General features: G+C 37.8%; 1 protein-coding gene across 1 annotated transcript in view; it reads left to right on the plus strand.

The window, feature by feature from the left end:
• The window catches only part of STK4 (serine/threonine kinase 4), a 107,659-nt gene that overhangs the window by 25,002 nt on the left and 62,788 nt on the right, over positions 1 to 19,869 (plus strand). The window contains 4 exon segments of the mRNA NM_001168677.1: positions 4,931 to 5,098; positions 7,065 to 7,202; positions 10,296 to 10,424; positions 11,070 to 11,256. Coding sequence (NP_001162148.1) covers positions 4,931 to 5,098; positions 7,065 to 7,202; positions 10,296 to 10,424; positions 11,070 to 11,256 — 622 coding nt within the window.

Here is a 19,869-nt window from a genome sequence, read left to right on the forward strand (position 1 = left end):
TGAACATAAGCTGTCTTTCCATTTATTTAGATTTTCTTTAATTCTTTTAGCAGTGTTTTATAATTTGCAGTGTACAAGTTTTGCATGTATTTGGTTAAATTCATTCCTAAGTAGTTTGTACTTTTTGATGCTATTTTAAATGGATTTGCCTTATTTTCAGATTGTTCATTGCTAGTGTAACATACAATTGATTTTTGTATATTATCTTGTGTCCTGGCACCTTGCTGTACTTTTTTTTTTTAATGAACTGTGATCATGTATGTTGTTTTGTTAAAAAAAAAAGGAGATTTTTTTTCCCTTCACTAAAATAAACTGAAACTGTAGTATAAGATGATCTGACTTGGCTGTTTGGTTGTGAAACCTCCAGTACTACTAAGTTTAGGCCTCTTCTCTAGACCTCTTCTCAGGTCTCTTCTCTAGAGGCTGTAGGCCTTGCTGGCAGCCTTCTGAGAAGTGGTGGCGGTGGGGATTGTTAGCTGTTAATGCTCATTTAATGTTCCTGATTCACAACACCACCCACACTCTCTGTAGTCTAGAGATCCTCGGTTTCCCTCCCCAGAGAGTACACCTCCAGTCTAATGCCAGGGTGGGGCGAGGGAAACCCACTAGTTGCTTGATGGGAGAGGAGGGTTTAGGGTGCTTAGCTGCTTCTTAACTCTTTCAACCCAGGCTTCCTATTTGGATGTCCGTTTTCACCCCTCTTTTCTCTACCTGATGCCACCAATTTCTAAGCCTTTTGGAGGGGTTGGTGTTAAAATCAGGTTGTTTCCTAGTTTTCCTGGCGACTGACTCAGGATTCCATCTTATAGTGTGTTTAGTTAGTTACTACTGGGCCATCTGCTCTCCAGCTTTTAAAATTTTGTGGCTGTCGTTGTTTTCCCCTTTGTTTTTTTATTCTTCTAGATTTATTCTTAAAAAACAATCTTTTTAGTATCTTTTTGAGTGAGTTTTGAGAGAGAGTGAAAGTAAAATGTATTTGCTCAAGCTGTCATCTTTACCCAAGACTCTGTAATATTATTTCTGGTGGCAACATGGGTATTTCATTGTATGGATATAGCATGATTTATTTAACTCTTTCCCTACAGTTGGACGTTGGGTACCCATTAAGGTTGCTTAGTTTTCCCACCACTATAAGCATAAATTCTGTGATTAACATTCCTGCAACTAAATTTTGCAGCATTTTCTTGAGTAAATCCTTAGGATAATTTCTTTACATTGGAATCTGGGTCAGAAAATAGATGAATGTATATTGGCAAAGTGCTTTTGATGCATAGTGCTGAATTTCTTCTAGAAGTGAACAATTTCAGTTTCCAACTTCAGTATATAAATGTGCTCTTTTCCCTTCATATTTGCTAATGCTGAATGGGCAGTAACTTGTATCTTTCTTGTTATTTCTCAAAGCAATTCACATATTTTTGCATTTGATTATTGGCCATTTATAACAATTTGTTTGTAAATGTTCATTTTTGTGTGTGTCAGTTTTCCTAATTGAATGTTGGACCTTTTTTTTTTTTTTTTGGGACAGGTTCTTGCTCTGTCACCCAGCCTGGAGTGCAGTGACATGATCACGGCTCACTGCAGCCTCAACCACCAGGCTCAGGTGATCCCCCCACCTTGGCCTCCTGGGTAGCTGGGACTACAGACACACACCACCACCCCCAGCTAATTTTTAGTAGTTTTTGTAGAGACATGGTTTCACCATGTTGCCCAGGGTGGTCTCAAACTCCTAAGCTCAAGCAATCTGCCCCCCTTGGCATGCCAAAGTGCTGGGATTATAGGTTTGAGCCATTGTGCCTGACTGAGTGTTGCATCTTTTAAATAAATCTATTAAAAAAGATAAACCAAAACTAAAAAAATTTGTTAAAATTGTTACTCCTTTTTTTTACATGCTGAAATATTTTCTAGTTTACTAGTTGTCTTTTAATTTTGATTATGGCTTTTTAAAAAAAATACTACATAAGTTTCCAAATTTTGTACAGAAAAATCCATCTACCTTTTATCTTATGGTTTCTGTCTTTAATGTCATGCTTAAAAAACCTTTTTCTCCTTAACATTATAGAACAATTTATCTATAGTTTTTTTTATTATTATTTTATTTTGTATTTTTGTGACAAGGTCTTGCCCTGGCACCCAGGCTGGAGTACAGTGGCATGTTCATAGCTCATTTTGGTCTTAAACTCCTGGGCCTAAGCGATCCTCTTGCTTCAGGCTCCCAAGTAGCTAGGACTACAGGTGTGTGCCACTTCGCCCAGTTAAAGTTTTAAATTTTTTTGTAGAGATGGGCTCTCCCTGTTTTACCCAAGCTATTCTGGAACTCCTGCCTCAGCCTCCCAAAGTATTGGGATTAGAGGTATGAGCCACCACCCCTGCTCTGTTGCCCAGGCTAGAGTGCAGTGGCATGATTGTAGCTCTCTATAATCTTGAACTTCTGGGCTCAAGTGATCCTCCCACCTTAGCCTCCCAAGCAGCTAGGACTACAGGCGTGCGCCATCATGCCTGGCTAATGTACTTTTTTTTTTTTTTTTTTTGCGACAGTCTTGCTCTGACACCCAGGCTAGAGGACAGTAGCGCAATCTTGGTTCACTGTAACCTCTGCCTCCCGGGTTCAAGCGATTCTCGTGCTTCAGCCTCCCGAGTAGCTGGGATTACAGGTGCCTGCTACCACACCCGGCTAATTTTTTGTACTTTTAGTAGAGATGGGATTTTGCTATGTTGCCCAGGCTGGTTTCAAACTCCTGAGCTCAGGCAATCTGCCCGCCTCTGCCTCCCAAAGTGCTGGGATTATAGGCGTGAGCCACCATGCCTGGCCATCTAATGTACTTTTTTAAAGTATTCTTTGGGCTTTGTTTTTTATGTTTAAAATTTCAACTTATTTGAGCTTATTTTGGTGAAAGTATAAGGTAGGCATTTAAGTGTAGAGTTCTACAAATGACTAACTAGATTCCCAGTGCTTTTTTTTCATAATCTGTTCTTTGCTTGCTGATTTTAAATGACATTTTAATCATAAATCATATTATATATGTGTGCTATATATATATAACATGTATATGTGTGCATATATATAACAAGTTTTATATAGCACATATATATGATATATATATACACACACACTCACATATATATACACACACATATGCCATAGTCAACTTCCGAACTTTATATTTTTTATTGCTATGCTATTGTACTAATATAACTTTATAATACAAATCTAAGTGGGGTTAGTGTACAATCATTACTCTTAATAATTTTCAAAAACTTTCTAGCTATGCAAGTAACCATTTCTAATTGAAATAATCCAGTGAAAACAACTTTGCCACCATTTGAAAACACCCCTGCAAATTTGAAGTTTCAGAGCTAAGGAAATGACTAAGCAGTAAGTTAGTTCCTGTGTTAATTTTTTACATAGGACTGACAATGAGATTGATTTAAATGACCTGTCATTTGCTTCTGACTGGCATGACCTAAGTCACAGGCATTTCAGAAGGAATATCAGTGATCATGATTGGAAATCCTTTCTTGTATTTAGTTCTGTTTAAAAATCCTTCTTTTGCTGGGCGTGGTGGCTCATGCCTGTAATCCCCTTTGGGAGGCCAAGGCAGGTGGATCACCTGACGTCAGGAGTTCGAGACCAGCCTGGCCAACGTAGTGAGACCTTGTCTCTACTAAAAATACAAAAATTAGTTGGGCATGGTGGTGGGTGCCTATAATCCCAGCTACATAGGAGGCTGAGTCTGGAGAGTTGCTTGAACCCCAGGGGCGGAGGTTGCAGTGAGCCGAGATTGTGCCTCTTCACTCTAGCCTGGGCAAAAGATCAAAACTCTTTCTCAAAAAAAAAAAAAAAAAAAAAAAAAAATTCCTTCTTTTGCTAAAGCATAGGAACTGTAGGGAGGTTCTCTTTTAGTAGGGCCATGCTATCCTGAGAAAGTATGCAAGTGGTTATTTGCTGTAATGTGTACTATATCCACATATTCTTCTTTAGGCCACAAACTAAGATATTTTGTATATTATTTTTTATGTATCAATTTTTAAATTTTTTTACTGCATATGTATGCTCATGTAAACTTTCAGAATGTTACAGATGTATACAGGATAGAGGGTAAAAACCTTTAGTGGTTCTGCCTACTAGATATAACTATTATTAATAGTTTAGTATGTATTACTCCAGATTTTTTGTACTATGATATAACAACATTTCTTATTACTGGTAATTGTTTTATTATTGTTATGATCATCATTATTATATATATATTCCTTTTACAAAAACAGGGCTATATTACATATAATTTTACAACTTTTTTTTGCTTTGTAATAATGTATGTTGTGCATTTTTTCCATGCTAGGAAAAGGTATATATCTTCATTTTTTTTCTTTTTAATGTGGTGTTTCAGTATACGGTTATTTATTATATTTAACTTCTTATATTTTGATGGTCATTTGAGTTGTTTCCTTTTCCTCCTCATCCCCCCATTACAGACATTTCTACAGTCTTTGTGCATATAGTTTGGAACACTTGAACATAAGATAGGTTTCAAGAAATAGATTTGGATCAAAGGATGTGAATATTTAAAAGTTGAATAAATATTGCCAACTTACGTACTAAAATGTACCAATTTATACTGCAGTAACATTGTATTTCAGTGCCTGATTTTCTATGCTATTATCAGCATTATTAATTTAAAATTTTTTGTCAATCTTAGTTTGTGTTTTAATAATTGAGAATCTTTTTGTGTTTCTTTGTCATTTGAATTTCTTCTATGCCTGCTTAATCATGCTCGGAGTATAGTTTTTATATGTATTTCAAGTACAAGGCATTTTTTTATTGTTGGAAAAGCCTCTTTTTCTCAATAGTTTTTTTTTTCTTCTTTTTTTTTTCTGTAGACATCTCGGTAGTTTTAAGCTTAGTGTCAGTCTCTCTCCCTTTCTATTTTAGGATACCATGGCCAAGCGGAATACAGTGATAGGAACACCATTTTGGATGGCTCCAGAAGTGATTCAGGAAATTGGATACAACTGTGTAGCAGATATCTGGTCCCTGGGAATAACTGCCATAGAAATGGCTGAAGGAAAGCCCCCTTATGCTGATATCCATCCAATGAGGGTAAGGAAGTAGACAGAAAGCCAGTGGCATGGTTAGTTACTGATCATCATTAAAAAGTTAAGTTCAAGCCAGGTGTTGTGGCTCACACCTGTAATCCCAGCACTTTGGGAGGCTGAGGTGGATGGATCACCTGAGGTCAGGAGTTTAAGACCAGCCTGGCCAACATGGTGAAACCCTGTCTCTACTAAAAATACAAAAATTAGCTGGGTGTGGTGGCTTGTGCCTGTAATCCCAGCTGCTTGGGAGGCTAAGGCATGAGAATCTCTTGAACTCCGGAGGCAGAGGTTGCAGTGAGCCGAGATCGTGACATTGCACTCTAGCCTGGACAAGAGAGTGAGACTCTCAAAAAAAAAAAAAAAAAAAAAAAATTAGTTCGATGGCTTACTTGATTAGGTTGCAAACAATAAATGAATTATGTGTAATTCGTGTCACTATAGATGATATACCTCTACTGACTCTAGTTGTAGTCATTAAGTGTGTTCCACCCCTCTCCATTCCAGAGGTTGTGTATTGATAGCCCTCTGGCAGGACGTAGGCCATAGAAATGCTTAGTTTGATTTGCGCTACACTCCCTCTCTCTCTCTCACACACACACACACACACACACACACACACACACTCACTCTCACTCACTCTCTTTGAATAGTTTGGACAACCACTTTTTACCATGTCAGCATTCTCACTGGAGCTGAGTAGTGGTTGTCTCCTTTATACAGAGTATGAACTTTCTACTTTATCAGTCTCCATGATTCCCCGTTGTGTCACCAAGTATCAGCTGCCACTTATTACAGTATTTCTCTAATGTTTTTCTTATAGTAGTGTTAAGAAGAAAGCAAACTGTATTTTTGAACTCATGTCACTGAAACCCAGCCTTGTTCATTTTTTGTCTTGCTTCTGCCTGGCCCCTATAGGTGTTTGAATTTATAAGTTCTGGCTTGTAGATCCCCAGATTCTCTTCATCTGGAGACTGTGTACTCTCCAACCTCTATCTCCTTCTAGAATGTTAAGGGCCCATGGAATGCATCTCCAGTGAAGCTCTTCCAGTGCTGACACCCTAAGCAGTTCCCAGGCTTAACTGTCCCAGAACCCTTCATCACAGCACTGTTGTAACACCCGCCCCCAACCCTGCCTTCCTCAGGGGCTCTGTGGTCCTCTCCATCCTTCCCTACCCCAGCTTTTCCTCTTCTCTGATTAATTAATTCTCCTATTAAGAGACTTACAAAAATTCATGTTCCCAAGATAAGTCCTCCCTCTTTTTTGGGAGAAGGAGCGAGGAGATTTACTAGTTACAATTTTAGATTTAAATAATATAATTTAAGCTGCTTATTTGTATAGTGTTTTACTTTTCAAAAAACGTAGCTTTTTTAAAATTGGAAATTTAATAAATAATAGTCTTATTTTTGGAAACAGTAGAATGTAACTGCAACATAGTGGGCCAATTTTTAATTTCTCCCCCTCACACATACGTTGATTTAGCTTAGTTTGGAAGTTAATGACCCCATTGTGATTTTTGGGACTTCTGGTTAATGACTTTATTGTGTAGTTGCTGCTGACATCTGGGGGTGGTAATAACTTTTAAGAGGCAGGGAAACTTGACAACCATGGGGCCAGGGTTATCTTGAGGATGTAGATACTCTTCTGCCTCACCTTTCTACTTTAAAAGGCAATGTACTGTGGTTACCAAAATAATAATAATAATAAAGCTTGATCGATGTTGTGAGTTTTAGGGAACAAGACCCATATATGAGAGAAGGAAAAGGAGAGAGGGAGATATATCAGGTTCTTTAACCGTCAGGCTTTGTACTTGCAAATGCTTAGACTTTTGTTGGAATTTGGGTGAGCTTCTCAGTGGATAAGTGAAAAATTATTTACTAAGCTTCAAATGTAATTCCAGATGTATTTTTTTTTATTGGAGCATTACTTTTATTTTATCAGATCTTTTTGCTTGTTTGTTTGTTCTAACCAGGCAATCTTCATGATTCCTACAAATCCTCCTCCCACATTCCGAAAACCAGAGCTGTGGTCAGATAACTTTACAGATTTTGTGAAACAGTGTCTTGTAAAGAGTCCTGAGCAGAGAGCCACAGCCACTCAGCTCCTGCAGGTATGAATCACCCTCTGATGCCGCCTCGCTCCATTTCATTTACACACTGACCAAAAGATGCCATGAGGTCACCTACGTGGAGACAGTAAGGAAGTATAAGGCAGGCTGGGTGCAGTGGCTCACGCCTGTAATCCTAGCACTTTGGGAGGCTGATGCAGGTATATTCCTTGAGCCCAGGAGTTGGAGGCCAGCCAGCATGGTGAAACTATATCTCAACAAAAAGAATGCAAAAAATTAGCCAGGTGTGGTGGCATATGCCTGTAGTTCCAGCTACCTGGAAGGCTGAGGTGGGAGGTGGGAGAATCTCTTGATCCCAGGAGGTTGAGCCTGCAGTGAGGCATGATTGCACTGCTGCATTCCAGCGTGAGCAACAGAGTGAGATGCTATCTCAAAAAACAAAGTAAAAGAAGTTTAAGACATTGCCTGCCTCTAGGGAGGTTCAAATCTATTTGAGTGGAAAAGACATGGAAAATAATGTTAAATCATCGAACAAGACAATAATGCAAGAAAATACAGGGTAGTATGGGATTAGAGAAAGGGAATTGACATTTAGTGAGTGCCTGCTATGTGCCACATACTTTGCACATGGGCCATTTAATCATTACATAGACCCTGTGAAGGGTGGGTATTAGTTCAGTTTTATAGATGAAGAAAACGGAAGCTTAGGGAGGTTTACTCATTTAGGGTCACTCAGCTGGTAAATAACACAGTCAGTGTTAGAACTTGAGTCTTTTTTATTCCAAAGCAGGGGTACCATCAAGTCTACCTGAGTCTGACAAAGAATTAAGATCAGTGGTGGGTACTGTTGTAGTTCAGGGTGGGAGAAGGCCTCTTTGGACTGGAGATGCAAAAAGTGCTTTCCTGGAGTAGGTAGCTTCTAGGCCTGGCCCTAGAAGGATAGGTGGCAGGGATGTGGCAGACAGTATGCTTAGTGGTTAGGAGCTTGGATCCTGGTCAGATTGCCCAGGTTTGAATCCTGGCTCCCAATTTACTAGCTTTGTGATCTTGGGCAAGTAACTTAACCTCTCTGTTCTTTTAGTTTTGTGATCTATAAAATGGGGATACAGTACCTGCCTCATGTGTTGTGATGATTAAATGATATAATGTGTGTTACTTTGAACAATGTTCACATGTACTGAAGACAGTATGGTATGAACTTGATAAATATCAGCTATTATAATTGGGCTAGGCCAATCATTTGCAGCCATTTCAGACCCAGTGCCCCCTTTTTATAACAATGTGTATATTTAAAAACTCTCATTACTTTTTTGGAATGAAACTCACATATAATAAAACCTTTTTATGCCTGTAATTTAAAAAGAATCAATATTGTCTGTGATGTGATGGAGAAAAATAAAGATAATTTATAATGAAATAATATGACTTTCAATTTGCAAATAATTCTGCCTGACCCAGTTTGCAGACATAATGAAATAGATACCTGTGCCTGGCATCATGAATGAGTTTAGATTTAAGAGCTGTAAGAAAATCAGGAACTAGCCAGGCACAGTGGCTCATGCCTGTAATTCCAGCACTTTGGGAGGCTGAGGCAGGCGGATCACTTGAGGTCAGGAGATCAAGACCAGCGTGGCCAACATGGTGAATCCCCATCTCTCCTAAAAAAATACAAAAATTAGCTGGGCATGGTGGCACATGCCTGTAATCCCAGCAGGAGGCTGAGGCAGGAGAAGCACTTGAACCTGGGAGGCAGAGGTTACAGTGAGCTGAGATTGTGCCACTGCACTCTAGCCTGGGCAACAGAGCAAGACTCCATCTCAAAAAAAAAAAAAAAAGAAAGAAAGAAAATCAGAAACTATGCCATTTAAGAAATACAGTAAAAAGAATGAATGGACACTAGCATGAAACTGATGTTAAATAATAACAGGCCAGATTTATTTGTCTCTGATTACAGAAGGTGGGATATGATCTTGTAGCTTTTCCAAGTGGAAAGAACAAAGCAATATGATATTATTGCAAATGAGTTGGGTCTTATTTCTAAGTGGATTGCCAAATTCTTTTCCTACCTGGATGGGGTAGTGACAAAATGTCATGGAAATGTATCTCCTGTATTGCAATCTGATCACATTTTGAGGTATACTTTACATCTCTGGAGTTCTTACTTGGAACTTGTATCCTTTGATGGGTGATGGAGAACAGAGAATGGATTGCCAAGAAACAATGGGGACAATACTAGAGTAAGTTTGGAAGACAATAGGCAATTCCCCAAAAAGAATTTCCATGTGTAACTTTCACAGCATAGATTTCTTACCACGTGCTACAAATACAAATAATAAAAACATACGATGGTATTAATATTAAAAACTTATAAAGCAATTTTTATTAATGAAATTGAACAATATCCCTTTGTTTCAAGTATCTTTGGTGATTGAATAATATTTGGGTCAAAATCTGTTACATATATATGATCAGTTTAGTATTTCTGTAGCAACTGCATTTTTGCACTAAAATCCTTTTTACCTAAATGTGTAGTTGGAAATGCTACTGTAGAACAAGTCAGATGAGTAGATTTTTCAGTGATTTCTAAATAATTTCTTCATTCCATTAAGCTCCCCTCTCTAAAATCACCTCCCAAATCACTGGCCTTTTTGCATATCTCTTGAAAACATTTTTTTGGTATTATCTACTAAGGTGTGTACACAACCTGAGACATTTGAAAGATGTGCAGAATCTGCCACAGTTCCTTGTTGTACAGGACAGTTCTGTACTTTGCAGAATTGCTAGTGTCCCATGCCATTTGTGCTCACCAAACATTGTGACAGCTATAACATGTTCCCAACATGTTTACACAACTTCCTCCAGGAGATGATACTCCCTATTGAGAATCGCTAGATTTGACAGAGAGAAATGGCATAGGCATTTCAGCCAGGCTGAAAAAGATGGGCAAAGACTGAATTTGCTCTGCTCAGAGTTATAAAGGGAGTGTGGTTTAGCTGTTGTCCAAAGCACAAAGAGAAAGATCAGATTCATTGATTGATTCAACACATGTTATCCAGTACCTACTGTATTCTAGGTACTGTTTTGGCACTGTCACCATATAAATTGTCCACAGTATTTTTTACTTTGTTCTTTAAGCACCCATTTGTCAAGAGTGCCAAAGGAGTGTCAATACTGCGAGACTTAATTAATGAAGCCATGGATGTGAAACTGAAACGCCAGGAATCCCAGCAGCGGGAAGTGGACCAGGACGATGAAGAAAACTCAGTGAGTGGCAGCCATTGCTGTGGGCCTCAGGCATTGATGCTTGTTATTTTATGATTGCCAAACCAGGTAAGATGAATAGGAGGTATTGGATCAACTTGGAGCTGGAGACTTCCAGCATAGCTATGTCCTAACCTGGACCAACTCATGCTAGAGGGTTGCTGTATCTGTACTTGTTCTTCTCCCAGTGCTTCCTATAAAACACCTTCAAATTTCACTCTTTTGCCCCCCCATCTTTTACTCAATTTAACTTTTTATTTAGAGAGAGAATGCTCAGGTCTGGGATTTGGCTTTTCATATCCTTTTAGGGAATCTGGGATCCATACTTAACATGTAGCTTTTATATTTATAGACTTCCTCACAACCCTGAGATTCCAAAGATGTTCACATGAGTTTCTTAGATCTATGTTGCAAAACTCTATTAAGAAGAGTGGAGGAAGAATTCCTTTAGGGTTAGATACAAAGCTTATTATCATGTGGATAAGTTTGTCATCTTTGCTTAAGTAACAGTGCTTTCATTTCTGGAAGGTGAGTTTAGGACCTGAGTAAGTGTTAAATGTCGAAATATTTTCACTAAGTAGTAGCTATTCAGAAAACTCAGCGTCTTTTGTCAAATTAGCCCCAATTTGAGATTGTATCTGTTCACAGGAAGAGGATGAAATGGATTCTGGCACAATGGTTCGAGCAGTGGGTGATGAGATGGGCACTGTCCGAGTAGCCAGCACCATGACTGATGGAGCCAATACTATGATTGAGCACGATGACACGTTGCCATCACAGCTGGGCACCATGGTGATCAATACAGAGGATGAGGAAGAGGAAGGAACTATGAAAAGTAAGGCTTATCTAAGTAAATCCACTGACTTCTCAGATCAAGCATACATATTTCAGAGAAGACAGATTCTCATGGTTTATGCAGGCTTAGCTTTGAGTTCTTTCTTTTGTCACAACCAAAGGAGTAGAAAACTTGGAGGTTTGCAATGGGGGCAGGAGGTTTGGGGAGGGGGAAAGCTGACCTGTGGAGTCAAAGTCAAGAAAGCATCAACAGTGAGAAAGGATTTTGCTTTTGAACCAGAACAGCCATTTTCTCATTGAATGGTGTCATTATTTTCCTTCCTTACCTTGATCTTTGGAAGCACATGCATTGTTTGATGCATAATTCCTATCAAGGTGTAATGACATTCTGAGTTATTTACTGTACATACATCTTCAGTTTATTTTCATGACAGTTTGGGTCTAACGCAAGTTTACCAACACTGTCAGTCAATGAAAGATGACTGGACAAGTTGAAAAGTTCCATCCAGTTTCTTCCACTTTAAACTCATCTCTGCTTCTTTCCATATCTGGCTGATCCTTTTTTGCCTGTAACTAGGCCTAACACCTTGTGTTCAGCTCCTATCTTAGAGTGAAATTCTTGTGTCATTCAGTGCTTGTGGTGCTTTATGTTTCATCCCTTAAACTCAAGATTAAGGCACCCTAGAAATCCCATGTTTGGTGATATACAAATTATCAACTAAATGCCATGTACTAGATTGCCCTTCTCCTCCTCTTCTGTTTTAAAAGTATGTTCATTTTGCAGTAATGAGTTACTGACCTCTGGTTCTTTTCACTGACTCTGAGTGCTAAATCATCTGCTTGTCTTAAGGGGTTTAATTATGTAGATGATTATAATCACTGTGCAATACAACTAGGCCGACCTGTTAGCATGTGTTGTGTATGCACGTGTTAGGGAAATTGTGCCCATTTTTATTCAAAGAATTAATTTTTTTCCAAATGTGATTTTCATAATTCAAATGCTAATTCAATGAGTTGTTTATTCTTTCCAGTTTCTGAACTTGGATAGTTTTAGCATGTCTAATGAGAAACATGCATCTTTTATTATAATCATGAAGAGAACTATTTAAAAACCTAAGCAGTCACAGTCTGAGTAACATTAAATAAAATTTGTTCACAGACAGTCTTTTGCAGGTTTTGTAATTCTCCCTTTTGGATTACAGATTTGACAGATTTGCCACTTATTTTGAGATTTAAAAAAATTCCTTATTGTTTTAGGAGTTACTTAAATTTGGAAAATTAAAACATACATACAATTACACAATAATATCATGACTCCTGTGGACCTATATCACTCAGCTTCAGCAGTGATCAACTCACTGCCCATCTTATTTCAGCCCACTTCCCCAAAAAGCAAATAGTAAACACTCTGTAAAAGTATTCATTTTTAAGGCCATAAAAAACGGGGAGAGGAGGAAGGGGAAGAAAAGATTCTTAAGGTAATGGAGACTTCAGAGTCCTAATTTATAGGACATGCTATGACATCAGTGGTATTTTGGGTGAGATTTTTTTTTCCCCGAACGGCAGGACACATTATTGAAATTGAAGTGACATGAGAGGGTCTTTGTCAGTGTTAGGATCACTGTGCATTCTCTGGGCCAGCAGAGGGAGCTCTGTATTAAGTTAATGGGTTAAAATTGTGTTCCCATTCGAGTTCACAAATGCCCTGTATATAAAGGTAGGCTTTATGCTAGAACAAGACCATTATTTATTCATTTTTAAGTGTATTTTAAGTAACCACAGTGATATTAGGGCAATGTCTTTATTTTATTTAGTTGGGAGATTGGATACCTCATACTTGGCAAAGTTCAATTAAGAAGTCAGCTAAAACATCTCAAAATAGTCACTTTTTCTCTCCCTTCCCAGATTTCTCAGTGGACTTGACACAATTGGTGTTCTTTTTCTGTAACATGGTACCATGCATATAGTTTTGAAACTGTAATCAGCTAAAATGGCCTTACTTGAATAATTGAATAAATTTTTTAAAAACCTAGTAATTCTTAGTAGAACTGACTTGAAAGTTCTTGTGTAGAACTGACTTAAAAATATATATATACACACATACATATATATATATTTTAAGTCAAGTTGTTGGGAGCCAGGACTAAGGCTTATGTTACAGTAAATTACAGTAAAAGTATATATATTCCTGATATATATCAGGAATTTGTTTTTATTTACAATATGAGCTCTAGTAGTCTGTTTTATTTTTCCATCTGAAAGACTTGCTTCCTCCCTCTATCCAGGTCTTTGATCCTGTCACCTTCTCAGTCCTTCTTTGACCATTTATCTATAATAGATTTCCCATCCCCTTCTTATTTTTCTTTTCATCACAGATTACTTCTTGAAATTTATATCACTATTCTCCCATATAAATTTTTTTTTTTTTTTAAGATGGAGTCTTGCTCTATCACCAGGCTAGAGTACAGTGGGGCAATCTCAGCTCACTGTAACCTCTGCCTCCTGGGTTCAAGTGATTCCCCTGCTGCAGCCTCCTGAATAGCTGGGACTACAGGCGCATGCCACCATGCCTGGCTAATGTTTTGTATTTTAGTAGAGATGGGGTTTCACCGTGTTGGCCAGGATGGTCTCGATCTCCTGACCTCGAGATCCCCCCACCTCGGCCTCCCAAAGGGCTGGGATTACAGGCGTGAGCCGCTGCACCCAGCCTCTCCCATATAAATTTTAGGATCAGTATATCAAATTTTATAAAATACTACTGGAATTTTGACTTAATTGCATTGGATATATAGATTAATTAGGCAGAATTGCCATCTGTATGTTAATTCTTTCTGTGCATGAACATGGTTTATTTATCTTTCGATCTGTTTGATCTATCTTTCATATTCTTAGATAATTTTATAATTGTACCCATGAAGATGTTTTAGAGCTTTTCGTTAAATTTATTTTTAGATACTTATTTGTTGCTATTACAAATGACGTAGTTTAAAAAACCTTTATTTCTAACATTTTTCTTCTGTAGACAACTAGTATACATATTTATGGACTGTTTTATTCTTTCTGGCGATTTCCTTTTTAAAAAAATTGAGACACTCTTATTGTCTGTGAATTATGATTATAGTTTTTCCTTTTGATCTTTATATATAATTTTTTTTTTGTTTGAGACACTGTCTTACTCTGGAATGCAGTGGCACGATCCTAGCTCACTGCAGCCTTGAATTCCTGGGGCCAAGCAATCCTCCTGACTCAGCCACCTGAGTAGCTGGGACCACAGGCATGTGCCACCACACCCGTGATTTTTTTTTTTTTTTGGTAGAGATGGGATCTCCCTATGTTGCCCAGGCTGGTCTGGAACTCCTGGGTGTAAGTAATCCTCCTTCCTCAACCTCCCAAAGTACTGGGATTACAGGTGTGAACCACCAAGCCTGGCTAAGGTTTTTTTTCTTATTAAGACCTCCAATACAGTGTTGCATAGTAGAGCTGGTAGTGGACCTTCTTGTCTTGTTGCTCATTTTAAAGAAAATTTTTGGAGTTTTTTACCATCGAGTCTGATTTTGCAGCAGAATTTGGTCAATACTCCTTAACAGGCTAAATAAGTTTTGGTCTGTTTTTAGTTTAAGAGGTTTTATTAAAAAAAAAAAAAATTCTTTAATTGATGTTATTTTATAGTTTTTTAAAATTTGAATAATTAGCTTTTTAATTTTCTTGCTTGCTAATACATTTAATTAACATTGTAACTTTTTATCTTAGTTCTGTTTTAGCTGTATTCCATACATTTTCATATGTGGTATATTGTACATATTTTTTTTCCAGTGTGTAGTGCTTGTGCTATGCACATTTATTTTTTAACCCATGAGTTATTCAAAAGTGTTTTTTAATAGCAAATGTATGATTTTTAAAAACTGCTTATTTAAAAATTTTAATTTATAGAATTGTGGTTGAAGAATGTGGTCTGTGTTATATCAATTCTTTGTTACTTTTTGAGACATTTGTGGCCTAACGTTATTAATTTTTGTTAAATGTGCTTTGTGTGTCTTAGAAAGAATGTATTTTCTAATTGTTTGGTGCAGGAATCTATATAATTAGTAATCAGTTGCTAATTGTCTTTCATTTGTCTATTCTTTACCAATTTTTGGTACTTGATCTTTTAGCTTCTGAAGGAGATTTGTGAAAATTGTTAAATTGTTAAAATTGTCACTGTGTGGTTGTGGGTTTTGTTAATTTTGGTATTACTAACATATGTCATCCAAAGTAATATATTGGTGGCACTGAATACAATTGGTAGTACTGTGAAAATGATGGAAAATTTTACATATTTTTTGTTTAATATTGTTATATATTTTCTCTTTTATCTTAATATGCAGAAAAATAGTTTCACCATTATCTGTTTTCAGGTAACCATTTTGTTTTTAAAGGAGAAGAATTTCTTCCATTTTATTTGATCATTATGAAATAGGGTGTTAATATTTAGAGCTAAAATGAAAAGGGTCCGGGATGCGGTGGCTCATGCCTGTAATCTCAGCACTTTGGGAGGCCAAGGTGGGTATATCACTTGAGGTCAGGAGCTCACGACCAGCCTGACCAGCATGGCGAAACCCCATCTCTACTAAAAGTACAAAAAATTAGCTGGACGTAGTGGTGCGCACCTGCAATCCCTGCTACTAAGGAAGCTGAGGCAGGAGAATTGCTTGAACCCGGGTGGCGGAGGTTGCAGTGAGCCAAGATCGTACCACTGCACTCCAGCTTGGGTGACAGAGCAAGACTCTGTCTCAAAATAAAATAAAATAAAATAAAATGAAAAGGATTAATTTTATACTTGACGTAGAAAGAAAAGCTTTCACGACGTTATTAAATATTTAAAAAGTCAATTATATGTTTGAGAGCAAAAAAGAAAATTTTTTTTTAGAGGCAGAGATAACAAAAACATTTTGGAGCGACTGAAGTAGCTTGATTTGCACAGATTTGTAGTTTAGCAGTTAAATGCTTTTGCCCCTTGTGAGGAAATGACAAGCCAAAGGATGGCTGCTTGTAATAACATGTACTCATCCACTAAAGATTTGACATGCGGCGGTTCTTCCTCTCAGGATTCATTGGCGATAATGTCATGGTTTTCTTGTCCTTACCACATTCCCAAGAGATGCATAGCCCTGGTCACCCCTCCTTATCTCCAGGCTTAATAGGTCAATGGGAGGCAGAACTTGGACGACTAATTGAAAGAATGTTTCTCCTGACCAAGCCTTCAGATTAGATTCAGTGAATTGAAGGGAGTGAGGTGATGATTCCTCTTTAAAACTTGTGCTTAGTGCATAAGATTCTAATTTTTCTCCTAGAGCAACAGCCACATTAATCTCTTTGAAATAGAATTTTAAAGCATAATGACATAATTGAGTCAGGGCAACTCAGAAACATGTTTTAGTTAAATTACTGAGATAGTATTATGTGGTAAAAACATTATGTGTTTATAGCTCCTCAGAATGTCCTGTTTCATGAAGGCATCTATTGTTGCTGTGAGTTTCCTCATGTTGAAATCAGGTGAAAGGCTAGGCTGTTGTCAAGATGATTTTACTTCAACACCAAACTTCAGATACTAATTTCAGAGCTGCATAAGATAGAAATTCTTGACTCAGAGCCTATTTGCTTTCCATCTTCTGTTTGAAAGGGGTTGTTAGAACATTGTCTCCCTTGTGTGTTATCTGTCTTATTCTCTCTGACTCAGATTATGGCATTTGCAAGTACAGTAATTAGGACATAAAGTACTGCGAGTATTTTAACACTTCTTTTACCACAGTAGCCTTACTGTCCAACTTCTGATCCCTTCAGGATTTAAACAACTATCATCAGAGGATTGTGTTGGTGTATGCTTGCCACTCACAGTCAGCATCATATGAGAGTTTCAGACAGCGTTAGTGCAGTTGTGCACCCCAAAACTAAAGCTGGAAACATTTGATTTTGTTGGAACCCTATCTTTGAGTAAGGGCAAGAGAAGGACAAAGGAGTAGTGGAGTGAACATTGATTTATAGCATCAGAGTCTTTGACTTGAAACCTCGCTGAGAGTCTTACAGACTATGTCACCTTGGTCAAGTTCTTTCTTTTTTGAACCTCAGTTTCCTGGTCTAAAAAAATGGGGCACCAAAGTTCCTATTTTGTAGTTTTGTCAAGATGATATGAGATTGTATGTGTAAAATATTTAGTGTGTAAATGCTCAAAAATCGTAGGTATTATAATAAGTCTTTTAATGTATGACAGTGTTTTTTTCATAGGACCTAAACATTTCTTCAACCAGCGCTACTTTTCTTCTTCCTAATTCCTTTTCTCTTGATAGTTATGCTTTTAGTTTTTACTCTTGGTATTAATGGTGCTTTGTAAGTGCTACCCCAAGAATGCCTGAGTGCTGGCTTCATGAACATGGTTGAGCTAAGGGAAGGTCACTTGTCAGTTTCAGTAACATTTTACCATTATGCAGAGAAGAGAGAAGGAGGCTCTGTGTGTCGGGGGGGGGGGGGTGGTGTGTGTGTGTGTGTGTCCATGTGTTTTAAATTCCTTGGCAATAAGATGATACATGTTTTGAGAATCTGTTAAATAGCTCAGAATACAAGATGACAGATTTTTAAGAGGGCCAGACTTTAGATACACATGAGCCTTCTTTTGTAAAGTTTCAGCCTCTTATCTTAATACAGTGGCATTTATTACCGACTGGATTTTTTTCCACCCCCAAAAGATAACTGCTGTGGTTCACTGTGCATTTTATCAGTAGCTCCCTCGTGAGTGAGATTTACAATAGAAGAGCAGACATCTTGGTACTTAGGTTTTTCTCACAGTTTCAAAAATAATTCAAGGTTGTCCTGCCAGAGTGGAGACTAAATCCTAATTGTTTGTGCAGTTTTTCTTATTGTATCCAGATGTTGGGCCCACTTTTATCTTTGGAAACCATTAGCATTCTTGATTCTTTTGGAATGAGCCAAAAAGCACAGACTCCTGGTGCCTGAAAATTCGTTCAGAACACCCTGCCAGACCACATTTTAGGATATGAAAGTACCAGATCTCAGTGTAACTTGGGTGAAGGGCTCAAGGCCTATATGTTTTGAAAGATAGCTACTCTAGTATAGTTATATTGGTAAGAGGAGAGCCGAGAACAGCCATGGGGGAAATACGTTTTTCAAGAGAGGGTGGTAGCATAATGGTAATGAAGAACAAAGGAAAGTGAATCACAAAAGATATACTTTGATCCTTAAGCCTAAGAGGCAGATAAATCTTTCTTCATCAGTTAATGGAATATATTATTTCTCTGGTGCTCTAAGCTTGCTGTTCTGACCTTCTTTTGTTCAGCAAGAAAATGGAGATACATTTTTAAATATCAATTTAAGTGGATCTATGAAGAAAAAGCAGATTCTTTTCAAATGTTTTTGCTGTAGAAATATCAATTTGGAATCAGTTATTGTTAAAAATGAATATTTAATGCCAACCAAGAAGCATTTATTAGATAGTCACTATGTGTCATTCATGTGTAGAGTATGAAAACCAAATGAGGCATTCACTGCTCTCAGTAACTTATATATTAAATGACATTTGTCGGCCGGACGCGGTGGCTCAAGCCTGTAATCCCAGCACTTTTGGAGGCCGAGACGGGCGGATCACGAGGTCAGGAGATCGAGACCATCCTGGCTAACACGGTGAAAACCCGTCTCTACTAAAAAATACAAAAAACTAGCCGGGCGAGGTGGCGGGGCGTCTGTAGTCCCAGCTACTCGGGAGGCTAAGGCAGAATGGCGTGAACCCGGGAGGCGGAGCTTGCTGTGAGCCGAGATCCGGCTACCGCACTCCAGCCTGGGTGACAGAGCGAGACTCCGTCTCAAAAAAAAAAAAGAATTAAATGACATTTGTCATTATCATTATGTATTACTTATGGCATGTGTACTGTTCTAATTGTTCTAATTTCTTATGTGTATAGAGCATTACTCTAGACGCTTCAAATATTAGTATTTGATAATGACGCAAGTTAGGAGAAAGGACCTCTACATATGAAGGTAAGGATATACTAAGACAAATGCTAGGTAAGTGGTACAGAAAAGCGTTAAAGGATTTGTGAAAAGGAAGGCAATGACTCAGATATGCAGGAAGGCTGGGGAAGGATGTTACAGGCAGGTGCAGAGTCAGAAAGGTAGAAATGTGTTTTCAGTATTCAGGTTAGCTGAAGCAGATGTGGGTGTTGACTGGATTTTGGAAGACTTTGAATTCCAAAGTAAGGAGTTTGAACCTGATTCTCTTGTTAATAGGGTATCTGAAGACACTTTGACTAGGAAAGTGATAAAATGGAGTTTCAAAAGACTGTAAAAGATGAGACCAATTAGGAAATTCTTGAAAGAACCAAGATGTGGACCATTCTCACCTGTGAACATTTTTTTATCTTTTTAGATGTGCTGCCACTATTGCTCTAGTTAGTAACCCTTTGAATTTTGGATTTAGATCTCTTTGAATTGATATATTTCAGTTCACTAGAATTAAAATAGCTAGAGCACCATTGCCCAGAAATTAAGTCAATTCATATAGAGGCAATTACCAAAACTGCTTAACTGGAAGAGTTATTCTGGGCTCCAGGGAACCTTGTAACTTATGATTCCAACAATTCTTAGTGGTTTCAAAGGACATTCAAAG

Source organism: Macaca mulatta, chromosome 10 (assembly GCF_049350105.2).
Source record: "Macaca mulatta isolate MMU2019108-1 chromosome 10, T2T-MMU8v2.0, whole genome shotgun sequence".
Classification (NCBI taxonomy): Eukaryota; Metazoa; Chordata; class Mammalia; order Primates; family Cercopithecidae; genus Macaca; species Macaca mulatta.